The following is a 16,811-nucleotide window of genomic DNA, read 5'->3' as shown; positions in this document are numbered from 1 at the left end:
TAATAAGAGAAAAAACTAGAAGATTTTATCCACACAAAAAATGAAAAAATAGAAAGAAAAAAGAAAATGCCAAAGAGTTACATTTTTATCATCCTAGTTGACTTAACTAACTAGTTGGGACAAAAAGCTTGTTGCTCAAAATGTTTAAGAATAGTTACCTTGTGCTCGTAATCCTGTGAAATATTATGATACTATCTTAAAATGGTTGTCTTATGAGATATTATGATACTAGCTCTAAATGGTTAAGAATAATTACATTACTCTCGGTATCCCCTCCAATGTTATGATACCAATTCCCAGAGATAGACCCATATACTTACCACCCAAAAATCCATTTTGTCCCGAATCAAACGCCTGTTTAGAGTAAAAATTCACTCCAATGAAAGAGTGCTAAAATAGTTAAATGTTTATGAGAAACATGACCCCAATCTTTACCAAAAAGAAAATGACCCCAATTTTATAGGAGAGTAAAATCTTGTTAGTAACCAGAAAACCGAACACCAACTGTAATAAAATATATAAAAAGGAGAAAATTAATAAATGAGGATATTTTAAAAATAAAATATCCGCAATAATCCATTTGTTCGTTACGGAGACCCAAACCCCGCCCAACTACCCCATCTACATGGTCGCAAACAGAGCTCACAGCACTCTGCAATGGCTCTGAATCCATGGCCGCTCGTCCTCCACCTCCCGCTCCACTCTTCATCCCACTCCTCTCAGCTCTTCTGCTCCCAACTCAGATCAAATACCGAGCTCTCTGCCTTCTCTCCGATTTCGCTCAAGCTCTCCGTCTCGCTCTCGCCGAGACCTAAGTGCTTCAGATCGGCGACCGAGGAGGACCGGTTCAGCGAGCCTGAAACCCTATCCGATGACGAAGAAGCTAGATCAAACGACGACGTTCAGGTCAACAGCCAGCACCAGGCCACGACGACGACGAAGACGGAGACAAGGAGTGGTGGTTCGTTGAGGGTTACGACAAGTGATTCTCTGTCGCTTGGGATTCGTGAGCCGGTCTACTATGTCCGTTGTTGCAAGCAGATTTCGTATTAGCGCTTGTGAACTGTGATTAATGAACTAATCCACATCATTAACCAATTATTTTTTATTTGTTTATTTTGTAGGTGGAAGAAGTGAAGGCTAATGGGACGATATCTACTAGAAAAATCAACAGACGTCAGCTATTGAAGTCAAGTGGTGGGTATATTTAATTAATTAATCAATTTATTATTGAAAATTGCACGTGTGGTGTTGTTGTAAATAAATTCGCTTATGCATGACCGTTGATTTTAAACTGCCAGCAACATTGATTGGGTTTATTGCTAAAAAGTGTTGCCTTTAGGGACTTAATTCTACTGCTGTTTTCTGGGGTATGAGTGTAAATTTTCATCCTCAGGTCTTCGTCCACGTGATATCCGAAGTATTGATCCTTCATTATTTCTGACAAATTCGGTACCTAACTTGCTGGTATGATGCCAACTTCCATGCAGTAATATTTCATGCTAGTTGTTGTAAGTTATGTTTTGTGTGTCTTCCCACACAGTCGCCTGTATACAGTGTTTAACAAATATATCTTCTTCCTTTTCTTTTTTGGCTGTCAATGGCATAGATAATAGCATTTAAAGTCATTCTTTTTCTTTTTCTTTTTTTCTTTTTTTTTAAATGGCTGATGTTGAAATCATATTTACGAGCTTGTTTTGATCCACCTCCTAGGTCCGTGAGCGTGCTATTCTGTTAAATCTAGGCTCGTTACGCGCAATTGCAATGCAAGAGCGTGTCCTGATTTTTGACTACAACAGGTGAGATTTGTCTTTGGGAGCAGAGCAAATTTTTGCATCCATTGACTTCCAGTTTTTGCTATGCAAATTAAAGCATAATAATATTGGAAAATTGGTTGAATGTGCAGTATAGGAGGGAAAGCATTTATAGAAGCATTGCTGCCTCGATTGAACCCCAAAAATATGAATGGAGGACCATCTATGCCATTTGAGCTTGAGGTTAGCATTCTGATAACCCTTAATATCTTCATACTGACGAGCAAGGCAATTAGATGCATACATGTCTGTAAGATCTGTCTCTCACTTCATCTTTTCTAACTGTATTGAGATTGCAAGAAAACCACTTAAGATCAGTATGGAAGATGATAGTGAGGACCAGTTGGGGATCAGGATTGTCACATACTCTAGGCTTTAGAAGGTTTCCAGAGTAATGTGTCTTTTGGGAACATTGAGTTATCCGTTAAGTCATGGTAAATATTTTGAATAGAACCTGACAGCTTGTGGCATGCAGTGTGAAATTACCTGTAGGAAATCAGAGATCAATTTTTCTTCAGAGAAATTACCTAGCTGGAAATCAGAGACATCAATTTTGCTTCAACCCTACAGCGAAATGACACTTCCAAATCTATACTACGTTCTAGGACATGCCAACACAATTTCATACTAACACAGTGAATTGCGTAATATGCACATTCCATTACAAGTTACAACAATTGAAATGAAGGTAAAAAAGAAAAAATAAAAGCATTTTCCTTTTTGCTTAGGTGTGAGTGCTTATAGCAATACCAAATTCTGAAGGTCCACAGTTGAGTTTCAAACCTAGATTTTAAAATAGATTTTATAATGTTACCATGTATCTCTTCTCTCAAGAAATTAGAGCGACCTATGGTTTATGGTCCTCTGCTGAAAGGGTTTACAAGAGGTAAAAGTGACCTTATCTATCATGCGTATGCCTCTTCTATCAAGATGTTTGGATTAACCAAAAGAGCAGTCACTGATATTAAAAAGGACATTTGCGTTACAAATCTTATTTTATACTTTCTATACCTAGGGCAATGGGTATAAGTCCTTGGGAGCTTTCTTTGCATTTCTATTCATTGTCTTGCATATCTGAGTGCATGCAGTATCAGAATGCGTGAAAGAATAAAAGATCTTTGTGGTACTTTCAGGTTGTTGAAGCAGCATTACTCTCAAGAATACAGCGTTTAGAACAAAGATTAATGGATGTAGAACCTCGTGTGAGTATGGAAACATAGTGAGTATTTTATTTTTTATTTTTGCTATGTTCTTCAAGTCCCTTTGGCACATATCTGTCTTAAACCTTGCTTCTTCTCTCTGCACCTTGCCAACAAAATACTTTTGGGTTGACCAATCTAAACATCACATGTTCTGTTACTTTTGCTAGTTGTTGTACTGGTTATTTTTTTTTAATTTAAAACTTCATTGAATTGTTTATGTTATAACAGTTGTCTCTAGAGTGGAAATGGAAAAGAAAAAAAATATTTGTTGAAGAAATAATATAATAGGGATAAAAACCACTGGTTCCAGTGGATATATGTTTAGTTTTCTTGAATTTGCTTCAGGTTGAAAAGTTACTTGAGGTTTTGCCGAACCGGTTAACTGCTGACATACTGGAGCAGCTTCGGATTAGCAAGCAAACCTTGGTATAGTTGTTGATTTTAATTTAAATGCTAAACCCGGTTTTACTGGCATTGACAAATGTCAGTATTAATATTATTCCTTTTCCTTTGTTAATGAAAGGTTGAATTGGGCTCACGGGCAGGGGCTCTCAGACAAATGCTGTTTGATCTATTGGAGGATCCCCATGAAATACGCCGTATATGTATTATGGGGAGAAACTGTACACTCAAGAAGGGAAACGATGATGTTGAATGCGCTGTTCCTTTAGAGAAGCAGATCGCTGAGGGTAAATTTTTGTTGCAATTACTGTAATCTACTTTGGGAATGTATAAATTACATAAACATTCAAAAAGTATTAAATTTATATTTGGTTTGATGTTATATACAGACGAGGAGGAAGAAATCGAGATGCTCTTGGAAAATTATCTTCAAAGGTTAGGCTCCTTCTCACCACAAAGAAAAAAAAGGAAAAATGAGATTTATTAGTGCTAAGATGAGCTTGATTTGAAACTTGTGTTATGACGTTCAGTGTGGAAGTTGACCTTAGTGCTTGTTTCATTTGCAGATGTGAATCTTGTCATGGACAGGCCGAAAGGCTTCTTGATTCTGCTAAAGAAATGGAAGATTCTATAGCTGTCAATCTTAGGTCTGAATTTTGTTGTTGTTTGTGGTTTGTTTATAGAGTTTCTTCCTGGATGTGAAATCTTTATTGATTGTTTTGTTTTGTTAGACAACCATTGTACTTCAAATGTTTATGCTTTTAGAAAATTAGGCCAACAATGTATTTCAAAATAGCATCCTACTTCACATGCAGCTCCATCGTGCAAGTGGAGAGGTAAACATACATGCAAACAGAGAAACACATAGGTGCAGCTCCATTCCTCACCTTACAACCCCACCCGCAGCTGCATTAGTATTAGTTAATGTGTCATATAGTCGTGAAACAGAAAATTAAAGATCTCCTTTCTGTGAATTATGTTCAATGATCCATATCAGGTGATTTTCATTTGTCTAATACCAATTTTAACTGATTTCATCTATCAGTTCTCGGAGGCTTGAGGTTAGCAGAGTGGAATTACTACTCCAGGTTGGAACGTTTTGTGTGGCGCTTGGTGCTTTGGTTGCAGGTGTGTCCTTATCTACAAATAAGTTTGGTTATTTTTTGTAAATTCTGTTCCAATGTGTATGGGAATCTATTAGTGTTCATAATCTTACCCTGTTGCACATCATCTCACTACCTAGAAACGTGCAATGTGTTTGATGTCCATGATAAGCCTTTTGATTTCCTTCTAATTGCAGGTATATTTGGCATGAATTTGAGGTCCTACCTTGAAGAACATGTGGTACATTAGTTTTTGAAGTTAACTTAATGTGACTCTCGTCCCATTTTCGCTGGGGTGATTGCAACTTGACCATTACTTATTGCTTAACTTGGTGCAGTTTGCATTTTGGCTTACAACAGCAGGGATAATTGTTGGAGCTGTTGTGGGATTTGTCCTCATGTATTCCTATCTCAGGACAAGGAAAATATTGTAACTAGTAGAAAGTGATTCAAGTAAAGGTAGAAGTTAGTCCTTAATTTTCTTTTTGGTAACTTGGTATGCAATGTTACCAATATGGTGTCCGGCGTGTAGGGTCAATGACTTACTAGTTTTCAGTTCAGGGATTTGATTTTGATTTCCTTTGTTACAAAATTAAGTCCATGATATTCAAATGCTTTTCTTTTATGAGATCTGGAAACTTAATAGCATCTTATCAAATTTACAGGACATTTCAGAGGCCAAGAACATTCAGCTGCCAATGCCTTGATATGATTACCCCGTCCTCTATGCAGCAGTACTATTTCCACATTATTTATGGGCTCCATGAACTTGTACTCAGTTTCTCCTACAAGATTGCAGCACCGCAGCTGTCGACACGTGCGAATCAATGAGCGCTGAATGTCGAATGCTGGATGGATCCGGAGCTGGTCTTATTGCGTACGCAACAAATGTTTGTGGGGGTTGTATTTTATTTTATTTTATTTTATTTTTTTCCAATCTGAATGCAAGGTTGTATTATTTAACTGCCTCTACATTTCAGGAGTAGAACTAATTTCATCCTTATAATAAAATTTTGCTCTTTGGTAGGGGTGGTACTAATTTTATTTGCTCTCTCTCTCTCTCTCTCTAATAGACTTATCCATCAACTAATCCTTTAAACGGATTGTAATCCCAGGTGCTCAGCCCATGCACTTTTCACGGGCGTGGCAAACAAATCTGGGTATGAACTCTATAATTTTAATTTGTACTTTTTGAAGTTGGATAAAATACAAATAAAAGTTAAATTCAGGGTATAGAGAAGTTGTTATGAGGGGAAAAAACATATAAAAGAAGGAAATAAAATTAGATCTAAGAAAAAGAACAAAAGAACTTTGAGCATGATTTAGTTTTCCCTTTTGGGTTGTTATTCCCTTTCAGATTGTTTCCCCCTTTTTGGGTTGTTGCTTTTACAATCATGTTGAGATTCATGTCTTGTACACGTCTATGATGTATTGTTCAAGTTTAATAATGAATAAATATGAGAGATATTGTGAGCGAAGGTGTGCTTCAGAGATGTATTTAGAAAGAGTGCTGCTAAACGAACCCTAAAATTAACTGAGTACACCCTATGATTTTAATACACTCTAATATTTTAATTAAAATGTAAAATTAACTAAGTACACCCTATAAAACTACCAAAAATACCCCTAGTACACCCTAATATTTGTAGCATTATTTTATAGTTGATTTTCAGCTTGATTTTTTTAATAGTGTTTATATATCTTTGACTTTTCATATGGATTTGTGCTTCTACTGAAACTGTTGACACTTTTTTTGCAATTCCAAGTTCTTGCAATCACCACCTCTTTCGTTAAAAACACAATAGGACAAACAATCTCTTGATTAGGATTGAATATGGTTAGTAGGGTGTACTTACTAAAATTATATTTGTTTCACAATTCCATATATCCTTTTGGTCATTTTATATTAGGGTAAATCAGTAATTCAATATATACTTTTATAGTATGGTGTACTCAGTTAATTTTATGATTCGTTCAGCAGCACTCATTCAGAAATTTGAGCATGCTTGATAAAGATTTTTCTCAAAAGCTAGAGAAGATGACTGGTAAGTAAGCACTAATCAAACTCACATCCCCGTATCACAAAATAAAATATCAAAATGAAATGTGGAAAGCCCATAAAGCTCTCTCCACACCAAAAAAAAAGAACAAAAACAAACTAAACTCTATGCTAAAGAACACAACAACAACAAAAATTGCACGAAACATGGAATAGAAACACCTGAACCAACCGGTCATGCCTGTTGTGAATCCTGTGATGAATTTAGTGCACGTTTGGATTCTATAACAGGTTTGGAAGATTCATTAATGGCCATATTACCCATTCCAACCTCAATTGCTTCCCTCTCATCCTTCTCCCTTTTCTCAGAAATACTCCCATTGGAGGTGTGAGGTTCCATACCAGCCACGGAAGGCTCAAGGAGTCGAGGGCCTGCACTGATCCATGGATGAGTAAGGCATAGCGCAGCTGTTGGCCTCTTTTCAGGAACAAAATCAAGTATGGGAACAAGGAACTCAGTCATGTCATTTGCATCTTGCTCGCTGAATGAGTACTTCTCCATTAGCACCTTATTTAGAGGCCAAAAACGCAATCGACGGATATGCTTCAAATCCCCATATCGGTTAAAGAAGTCCCGCGAATAGCAACCACCTAATGCAGTCTGCAAAGAATATATTTGTGAATACTATTATTTGACCAGATTTATTGTCAAACAGTGAAAATTCTCACATTCTTGATTCCTTAAAATGGCAGTGCAAAATTGAAAAGTATTGAGTTCTTACCTTGCGGGGAATTGTTCCAAGAAGTTCCATCATCAGTGCCAGGTGATCCTGCAAAATAAGATTTAAAAGCCAATATGGAAATTTAATTACAATATTTATAAGAATAAAATATATTAGATAGCTATTTTTTTCAAAATCATCATAAACTCGTTCAAAATTCCTAAAGCGCAGTCTACTCCCTTCACTCAAGGATCAATCAGGACAAAGGCCCTATCCAATTAATATTGATATAACTCATATCCGAGCAAATTCAGTCTGTTTGATGAATTTTATTAGTTAGATCGTGCTAATGATGTCACAAAAAGAAAGATACAATTTGCAACTACAATGGCCCTTTCACAAGTATTAAGAGCATCAGATCACATTTTCCCTTTTCTTTTTTTCTTTTTGGGGAGCGGGGCGGTTACAAATCCAACAATGATAACAGAATCATAGAACATAGAAAATGCCTCACCATAAGGTATAATTTTTAATATTTGAATGGGTTGTTTGGATTCCATAATGGAACATGTGAGAGCCTATCTAGGTGGCTATCTATAAATTGATAAAAGTTATATTTTGGTGAATTCTCTGTATCTGTCAAAATACAAGATCTGGATAATGAGGCAGTGCAGTGCTGCAGAAGGGTCATAGCTTTTAAGAATCTTAAAAAAAATATTGTAACAATTCCCAAGGGAGAAATCAAGAATATGCACATACCTCATCCCTATCATAATTGTCACCACTGTGTGGATCGAAAAGAACGTCCCCTGTGGCTAGCTCAAAGCAAACACAAGCAAAGGACCATAAATCTGCTGGAGTGGAGTATTTAGCTCCAAGTATAACTTCTGGGCATCTGTACTGCCTTGTTTGAATATCACTTGTAAACTGCTTATATGTCCAACATGCATTTCCAAAATCAACCAATTTGCATTTAAGGTCAACAGCTGCGAACAGCTTCTGCCTTGCAGCACGGCTGGCTTTTTCTTGTTCCGTATTTCCTTGCTGAGTTTCTTCTGTTTCTTCACCCTTTATTGATTCGTTTCCAACTGCAGAATCCTTCACTTGTTCTTCAAGAGAATTGCCATTTGATTTCACTTCATTAATGGAATCTTCTGAGCCAACTATCGTGGAATCTGCCTCATTGTCCTCCAAAGTTTCCATCCCTGCACAACCATGAGCTGCCTTCTTAGCCTTTTTCCGGATCTTCTTTTTCTGGTTCTTTGTGAGATCTCCGTTTAACTTCTTAATGTCTTTCGCAGCGCCAGAAACAGACGCAGTTTTATCCTTACCAGTTGGAAGGATGAGAGGAGCACCTGATTTCCTGGGATCTTTAGATGGATCGATCATCGACAAAAGCAAGACATTCTCTGGCTTCAAATCAGTGTGTATCATTGAAAGTTGACGATGCAAGTAATCCAAACCCACTAACATATGGAAACAAATTTCTTTAACCATGTGCACTGGAGCTCCTCGGTAATCATTATACTTAATAAGGGTCAAAAGGTTATCCCCAAGGTACTCAAAAACCATACAGACATGCTGCCCATTTGGGCCCGAATGCTTGAAGTGATCCAAAAGCTTCACAACACACTTCTTGTCACCAGGGTCTCCCTCGGCAATTTGTTTGAGAATCTTTATTTCGTCCATTGCAGCTTCAGTGTAATAACGAGCACTCTTTTGAATCTTCAAAGCTACATAACGCTACAAACAATGAATTTCTCATGTTGTCAAAGATTTGAACAATGAAACTGTAGGTAAATTCTCATTTAGTTTTCATACATGACAAGACAGAGAATCTCAATTTAAATGCTAGGTAAAACAATTCAGATAAAGAAACTAGTTCAAATTACTAAGAGCTATTACTGTAATGAATAAAAAAATTTCATTGCTTTATTCCGAAAACGAGAAATATAATACAAAGTTGAGGACTTGCGTCATACCCAAGATTTCTTTTTTCTTTTACTCTTCTCTTGAATTTTCATAGTGCACAGACATTTTCTTACTATTCTTTTCTTTTCGTTTCGTAATCAAACAAACTGTTTTGTAGATTTATTGCATTTATTCACAAATCTCTACCTCTCTTTTAATTTCCTAAACCCAACTCCTCCAAAGAACCGAACAAAAATGAAATATACGTTCCACAACCTTTCCTCTCAGTTCCTCTACTCTTTTATTTTCCCTCAGTTTCTCACTAACCAAACAACTAGCTTCACATCAAAACACAGATAACGTACCGAGTTCCGAGTGTCCCAAGCAAGCCAGACAGTGGAGAAGTGACCCCAGCCCAGCTTACTCTGCACCACATAGCAGCCATTCTTGAACGAGTCCCCAACAGAGACCGCATGGTACCCTCCTTTCTTGTAATCCTCAGTGCCCTCGTCCTCCGATGAGTAATCGCTGAGCTCGTCCCGATCCCGGGCGTCCGCCATTGAAATTCAGAATTGGGTTCGATTGGGTATTTGGGGTTAAATGTCAGTGAGAAACCCTAGTGAGGTTTGTTTGGGCAAGAAGCTGCAATTAGTGTTGAGAATGAAACTGTTGGGACAAAGACAAAAGGCCTAGGATCTTTTCTGTTGGAGGACTTGAGTGGGGTGCAAGAGCAAGACCCAGAAGTCTAAGATTGTACTTTCCCCTAGCTTAGGCCCTGTTTGGGATTTTTTTTTTTTTAATTTTTTTCCCCCTAAAAATCTGCTTAATTTAATTTAAGCAGTTTATGACATTTGGTAAAAATAAAATATCATGATTATTTTAAACGCAGTAGCCTTTTGATAGCAGCTTTTAAAAGTAGGTTTTAGTTTGCTTTTCAAAATTGCTTTCAAAATAAGTAGAGCTAAGTCTTTAATGAATTTGTTTAATTCCCAAAATATCATAATTCATTTTAAAAAAATGACACCATCTCCACTTCTACATCCAACTCCACTATATTCACCGCCTCAACCGCCACCGCCACATCCTCCGACACCGCCACCACAACCACCACCTCCTCCACCACCTCCACATCCACAACCCCCTCGACAACCAACACCACGCTGCCACCACCACCACCACGTCCACCGCCACAACCGTCATCCCCACCAACTCCACCTTCATCACCACCACCACCTCCACCTCCATCTCTTTCACCACCACTTTCACTCCACCACCACCACTATATAATTAGCACATAACACTTTCAACATCATGTCTATTTTAGTCATTATTCACAGTTACAACAATTTTATATTAAAATTTACCAAGTTTTGACACTTTTTTTTTGTAGTAACAACACTTTAAAAATATTGTTTACCAAACATGGAGCTGCTTTACTTTACAGCTAATTATTTCCAAAGCATAGCAGAATCAACTTTTTAAAAAAGTGACAGCAATCCCAAACTGAGTCTTAGCCCCCCATACAACCAAAAAAAAAAAACATTACAAAAGAAGAAGATACGTTTGAACCAAACTAAATCAAACCGAACACACCTCAACTATTTTTATTTTTTTTTTAAAGTGTCCATTTACCTATGAATTATATAGAAATATTTAAACCTCGTGCCATTTTCCTTTTATTCCTCACCAAAAATAAAGTTGTAACAATATAGCGTAAAGAGATTCTCAAAAGTCAATAACGTGACTTTATTTCACAGTATCTGAAGTGAAATTACTAGGAGTCTAAAATGGTGGAATAAATTGACCATTTTTGCATAATTCAAAGAAAAAATTGGATGGGAAAAAAAGTCAAGTAAATTAACATTATGGATACAAATAAAAGAAGAAAGCGGTAAATTACCCGAAATTTTTTCTTCCAAAAAAAAATATGATCATTGCAAGGGCCTTGTAATAAGTAGGTAGTGACCGCTATTGTGTTTCAATCCCCCCTTCCTCTTCACTTGCATCAACAAAATAATAATAATAATATCCCTTGATTAAGGAATTCCATCTTAGTTAGGGGAATGACATACCAATTACTCCATAGGTTCTCGATCATAGAAATTTGAAAACAACTATTAAGATTGTGTTCATATATAATGTACGGGGTTTCCCACAATTTAGTTCCCTCCCAAAATAAAATTCAATCTAACCAATTACCAACATTGTCCTTTGCTTCAAATGCTTAATAGTAGAAATATTTTCTGTCACACACACGTACTAAAACTTTTGCAGCCTTCTAGAAATGAGAAAGCTTTGCAATATTTCCTAGTACCATTCGTAAAATTAAGGACCGGAAATTTTGTGTAAGAGCATGCCATGTGCATTTGGAAAATAATTCTTCTGTATTTTCTAAAATAATATTAATAATACTCAAAGTGGAGACTTTTAGGGGGGAAAATCACAACAAAATGTTGTGATCTCGAAAACACACAACACATGAACAAAATATAGAAGGTTATTTAAGTCATGCTTTTATACCCTTGGGTAAGAAATCATTAGTTTGCATGATATATTACAACAAAATAATTTTTGTACTCGATGGAATTGATACATAAGAGTAAATTAGAACTTTTATATGTACTAGGTGAAATAACAATTTGGGTTTTTAGATACTTCTTCATTTGAATATTTTAAATTTTATAATGATTTTTTTTAATATTAAATTTTATAAGATATTGGAGTGAACTAAATATACGTTTTGGCAAACACGTCACTTCTTTAACAAGCTTTACCTTGATGCATACATGTCAATTTTGTAATATCATGAATTTTGTGATTAAATGGACAAAATGTATTGTAAAATCATTGGGCAAAGGGTGGATTTACAGTGGGCCAATATTGCTAAGACTGTGCAATCCAATCTCAAAAAAAGTATCGTTCCAAACTTTTTTTCTCTCCACCAACACAAGCCGCACCTTTTCTCTCAAACCCTCAGGTCTTGTTTAGTGGGCTGGACTGAATAAAAAATTTAAAACGAATATAGGTCCTGGCCATTATTTGGTGGGCTTAAAATGCATTATGGACTGGATGTAGTTATTGGACCCCAGTCCATAATAACACCAGCTCCAAAACCCATTCCTTGATTCTCAAGAACTTGCTCTGGCTTTTTTTTGCTGCTTTATATTCTCATCTCTCTTCTCCAATCTCTCTTTCTCTTCCACTCTCTGTTCCCCTTTGCCATATCTTTGCATCTTCCAGTTGATCTGGCAAAGCTTGAGATCTAATTTAAAGGAGGCCTTGTTCTTGAGATCTTATGAGGGAGTCTTGCATTTCTTGCTTGTTTGGGCTCTTGGGTGTTTGGTTGCGGAGATGGAGAGTGGAAAACCGATATGGGATCACAACCTTGGTGTGAATATTTTCAAGCTCTTGATGAGAATTAGAATAAATGAGTTGGAGAAAATTCCAGAGGACTTGTGCAAAGAAGGAAAAGATTTTCTAGGGAAAAGCTCTTTTGGTGGATCACCATCTCCAAGAGGCAATTTTGATTTCCCAGATTGGGTTTCAATGGCAGGTTAGGAAATTTCACCAAGATTTGGGGATTTTTTTGGAAAGAATGATTTGAATTATGGGTCTGATTGATCATCAAGACAAAGTTCTGTTCCGACGGGGGATCGGTTGCGGCAACTGGCCACGGAGGAGACACCCAATTGATCTTTCTTTGGAGTTTGAGTCACAGTCCTGTGATTCATATATATTTTTTTAGAATTGTATTCATTATTATTAATTTTATAAATTTGTTTGTATTTTTTTTAATTTTGCTATATTTGTTCCAGTCCTGCAATCTCAACTTGGTGTTTATTGCACCAAACAACTGCTTAAAATTCAGTCATATCCCAACTAGTCTAGTCTAATATATCCAATCCAATCCAGTCTAGCCTACCAAATGGGGCCTCAGAGCCTTTCAATGCCATCCAGGGGGAAGGTGGTCAGTACCTCCCCTGATACTGCTTTCATTTTCATATTCCGGTTCAACCCAACTCTCTTATCATCCCTCATTTTTATTTTCACTTTCCAAGATCCCTTTAAATTCCTCCCTCTGTATATGGCTCCTTCAAGATTTATCTCCCTCCTGGATCTATCGACCCTCATTGGATGGAGTTTTTATCAAAAATAGTCAAAATTTACCCCATACTTTCATAAATGTCAGTTTTTATAAAAACTTTCAAAAATAGCAGAAAACTCTCCTAAAATTACTCAAACACCCTCATAAGTAAAACCCACAAAAACCTTTTAAAAAAAAATGCAATCTTTGTTTTCAATTTGATTTTAAACATCTATAAAACACAAAGGTTTGATCCCATGTTATATCATTGGAGGACTTGAACCATGAATATGACTTGATTCCTAGCTAGTCCGAGTACTGCATCCACCCAACATTGATAGAGTTATTGATTCATCTCCATTATCTAATTACTTAATTATCTCTAATAAGCCATGTATTTGTATTATATATTTAACAAGGCATTTATAGAGTTATGGATTCATCTCCGCAATGTTAAAGTTCATATCAGAATCTAATTAGCAACTTTGAAGTCCATATATGGCTAACAAAGGGTTGTGCGTGGCCTCCAATGGTGATAGCATCAACATGGCTGACGACAATAAATAATACCAAAGCTTCGAGCCCAATGACAGAGACAATAGATACTAACATAGGGGAGTTTTTATGTTTAAAATCAAATGAAAACATAGATTACAGGTTTCATGTTTTGCTTTTTTAGGTTTTTGTGGGTTTTAGTTTTGAGGCCATTTGAGTATTTTTAAGTGAGTTTTTGGCTATTTTAGAAAGTTTTTACAAAAACTGACATTTATGAAAGTATGAGATAAATTTTGGCTATTTTTGATAAAAACTCCATTGGATGCAGGGACTAATCCCAGACATGATTTTTCGTGTCCCTTTCTAAAGATGTGTAGAGGTCTTGCTCGGGCGCTTGCACTACCTCATTACATTCTTAGGTTGTTACCACGTCCTTCCATGATTAGGCGGTTTCTTTGGCTTTGAGAAGTTTTTCATGGGTTTGTTCTTGGATTGGCTGATGTTTCCTTCTTGGTATTTTGGCAATTTCATTTTTGAAGGAGTTAATAAGTCTTTGATTGCTGGTTTATGTATTGCGAGGGCTTATCAGATTTATGGTTTTTGTATTTGTTTTGTGTGTTTACAGTTCTTTCCCTCATCATTAGTCATGGTGGCTACGTCCCGATCTTTGTTGAGGTAGCAACAACATTGCTTGGCGTTTGGTGGTGTTTATGCCTTTGGTTGGCTCTCGCTTTATGCCAGTTTTGGGCTCTGACTTTATGCCAGTTGTTGGCTTTATGCCAATTTGAGTTTTATTTTTAGTAGGCTTTTACTGTTGCATTTGTTTAGACTCTTTTTTTTTTAGTTTCACTATGAGGTAATTGGTATTGGCTTTTCATTAATGAAACTTGATTCCCACCAAAAAAAAATCTCCAAGTCAACATTGTCATTTAGAGAATTTTTTTTTATGATAGCAATTAGGTGGGAAAGGAAATAAAGGAGTTTGCGTTCATGTAATTTTTTTATAATTGATTTCACTTTGGATGCAATGTTTAGATTACAAGGAGACTTGCATATTATTAAGATCCCAAAGGGATCTAACTTGTAATGTTTTTTTTCAGTCTTGAAAAAAGAAAGAAATAAAGGGGTTTTGTGAAACCTCATGGGATTCTATAAATAAATAAATAAAAAATCCATTGTGTGTTAGTGTAATCTCCGAAACTTCAATGGGTTTTATGAAAATACCAAAAACCTAGTGTAAATAAATTTTTTGTTTCCTCAATTCAAATGAAGATATCACATTAATTGTGTTGAGAGGGACAAATGACTTTTAAATTGTTGTGCTTTTAGTGATTAGCAGCCCAAACCGAAAACACAAAACGAAAACAGTAAAGTTGTAGAAGATCATGAGCTCGGCCCCACCCCATGTTTTTAGTCAATTACGAAGTATCTGGGATTCAACTTATATAAATTGGCTATTAATCAACGGCTATAATTAGTTCCCCAAATTATAAGGTCTGTTTCTCAATCGTAGAGGTAACAAGAGTGGCACGTAATTATTGGAAATTCCCTCAAATTATTTCCACAAATGACTACTGATATTTTGCTCTCATACCCAAATGGACAAAGGGTTTGAACACATAGCAAAAATTATTTTCCCCTTCTTTCGATTCATATATACATAAAAAAAAATCTACTAGAGAGAATGAGAATTTCCATGGAATCAAGTTCCATTAGTACTATGATGTTTATGCTTCTACTAGTTGTACTTGTAGTGCAAGCCAGAAATCTACCAAGCACAACTCCTCCATCAGCCCCTTCCAATATTCCATTTGATCATTTGACTCTTCCCATCAAGATTGGATGGGATCTAACTCCAAATTACACTCTCTCTCCTCCAAATACAATTGATGAACCATCATCACCTGAAGCACCGCCGCCAAGCGATACGATGGGTGGTTGTTGAGATTTGGATTGTCAAGGGAGCTAGAGAGCCAAAGACTGAGGGAGAGAAAAGGGTCTGGGCAAGAAGGAATCAAATATGGTTATGACCACACTCTCTACACTGCCGTTGCAGCAGAGCATACTATATTCATATAAAAAAAAAAGAGTTCTTACATCAGCAAATACAATCTAACCGTTAGAAGACTAAACCAATGTGAATATGACACATGGCTTTACAAAGCTTTACAACCACTGAAATAAGAGAGACGATCCTAAGCCTTACACTTGGCATATGAGCTCAAGGTGCTCAGCTCACAGATGACTTAAATGGACTGAATATAAACTGACTAAATACTTACTAACTAATCAGAAATTAGCTAGACAGTTTACATTTTAACACTCCCTTCTAAAGTGCTAGCTGATTTCACTCCAAGCATATTCCTCAAGTAGCAGAACCTGTCTTTGGGAAGTGCTTTGGTGAAGATGTCAGCAATTTGCTCTTCTCCTTTGCAGTAGAGCAGTTCAATCACTCCTTCTTGGATTGCTTCTCTAATAAAATGAAACTTCCTTTTAATGTGCTTGCTCCTTTGATGAAACACAGGATTTTTAGCCATTGCTATTGCTGAAGTGTTGTCACAGAACACAGTTGTTGCAGCAGTCTGTTCTTCCCCAAAGTCTTCAAGAACAAACCTGAGCCAAATGGCTTGTGATGTAGCTTCTGCTGCACTCACATACTCTGCTTCTGCTGTTGAAAGGGCCACACTGTGTTGTTTGACAGATGCCCACGAAAATGCACCACTTCCAAATGAAAATGCATATCCGGAAGTACTCTTCATATCTTCCTCTGATCCACTCCAGTCACTATCACAATATCCTATTAGAAGAGCAGACTTTCCAGTCACATACTCAATTCCATAATCAATTGTGCCTTGTATGTACCTTAGAACTCTTTTGGCTGCCCCATAGTGCATCTTAGAGGGAGTGTGCATGAATATTGCAAGTAGACTAGCTGAAAACATGATATCAGGTCTGGTAGCAGTTAGATATAGCAAGCTTCCTACAATTTTTCTGTACAAGCTTTCATCTGCTGCTTCACTTCCATCTTCTCTTTGCAATTTATCAGTGGCAACTAATGGAGTGCTCACTGATTTGCAAT

The 16,811-nt window shown here is 36.6% G+C and overlaps 3 protein-coding genes across 5 annotated transcripts; 2 read left to right on the top strand and 1 right to left on the bottom strand.

Annotated features, from left to right (window-relative positions):
- The first annotated feature begins 564 nt into the window (after positions 1-564).
- Positions 565-5,560, top strand: LOC117632948 (magnesium transporter MRS2-11, chloroplastic). 2 transcript variants are annotated; one of them, XM_034366595.1, is made up of 14 exons: positions 565-1,023; positions 1,125-1,197; positions 1,397-1,467; positions 1,714-1,799; positions 1,907-1,997; positions 2,948-3,016; positions 3,362-3,442; positions 3,540-3,705; positions 3,808-3,853; positions 3,985-4,065; positions 4,464-4,546; positions 4,719-4,762; positions 4,860-4,980; positions 5,187-5,560. In XM_034366595.1, exons 1-13 carry the CDS (start codon positions 658-660, stop codon positions 4,953-4,955), a joined length of 1,353 nt encoding a protein of 450 aa, XP_034222486.1. In that variant the 5' UTR covers positions 565-657; the 3' UTR covers positions 4,956-4,980; positions 5,187-5,560. The 2 variants fall into 2 exon arrangements, with proteins under 2 accessions (XP_034222486.1, XP_034222487.1); XM_034366596.1 differs by lacking the exon at positions 4,719-4,762.
- A 947-nt stretch (positions 5,561-6,507) lies between these two features.
- On the bottom strand, positions 6,508-9,902 carry LOC117632239 (SRSF protein kinase 3-like). Of its 2 annotated transcripts, none has more exons than XM_034365676.1 (4): positions 9,519-9,902; positions 8,002-8,985; positions 7,303-7,350; positions 6,508-7,181 (listed from the first exon to the last, which is right to left on the bottom strand). In XM_034365676.1, the coding sequence occupies exons 1-4, from the start codon at positions 9,711-9,713 to the stop codon at positions 6,756-6,758; spliced, it is 1,653 nt and encodes a 550-aa protein (XP_034221567.1). In that variant the 5' UTR covers positions 9,714-9,902; the 3' UTR covers positions 6,508-6,755. The 2 variants fall into 2 exon arrangements, with proteins under 2 accessions (XP_034221567.1, XP_034221568.1); XM_034365677.1 differs by having other exon boundaries at positions 8,002-8,975; positions 9,519-9,629.
- A 2,401-nt stretch (positions 9,903-12,303) lies between these two features.
- On the top strand, positions 12,304-14,551 carry LOC117631693. Its single transcript, XM_034364970.1, has 2 exons — positions 12,304-12,706; positions 14,358-14,551. Exons 1-2 carry the CDS (start codon positions 12,505-12,507, stop codon positions 14,531-14,533), a joined length of 378 nt encoding a protein of 125 aa, XP_034220861.1. The 5' UTR covers positions 12,304-12,504; the 3' UTR covers positions 14,534-14,551.
- Positions 14,552-16,811: the final 2,260 nt, after the last annotated feature.

The sequence above is a fragment of the Prunus dulcis genome, chromosome 6 (assembly GCF_902201215.1).
Source record: "Prunus dulcis chromosome 6, ALMONDv2, whole genome shotgun sequence".
NCBI classification, from domain to species: domain Eukaryota; kingdom Viridiplantae; phylum Streptophyta; class Magnoliopsida; order Rosales; family Rosaceae; genus Prunus; species Prunus dulcis.
The sequence above is the reverse complement of the archived record's forward strand: the minus strand, read 5'-3'. Positions and strand labels throughout refer to the sequence as shown.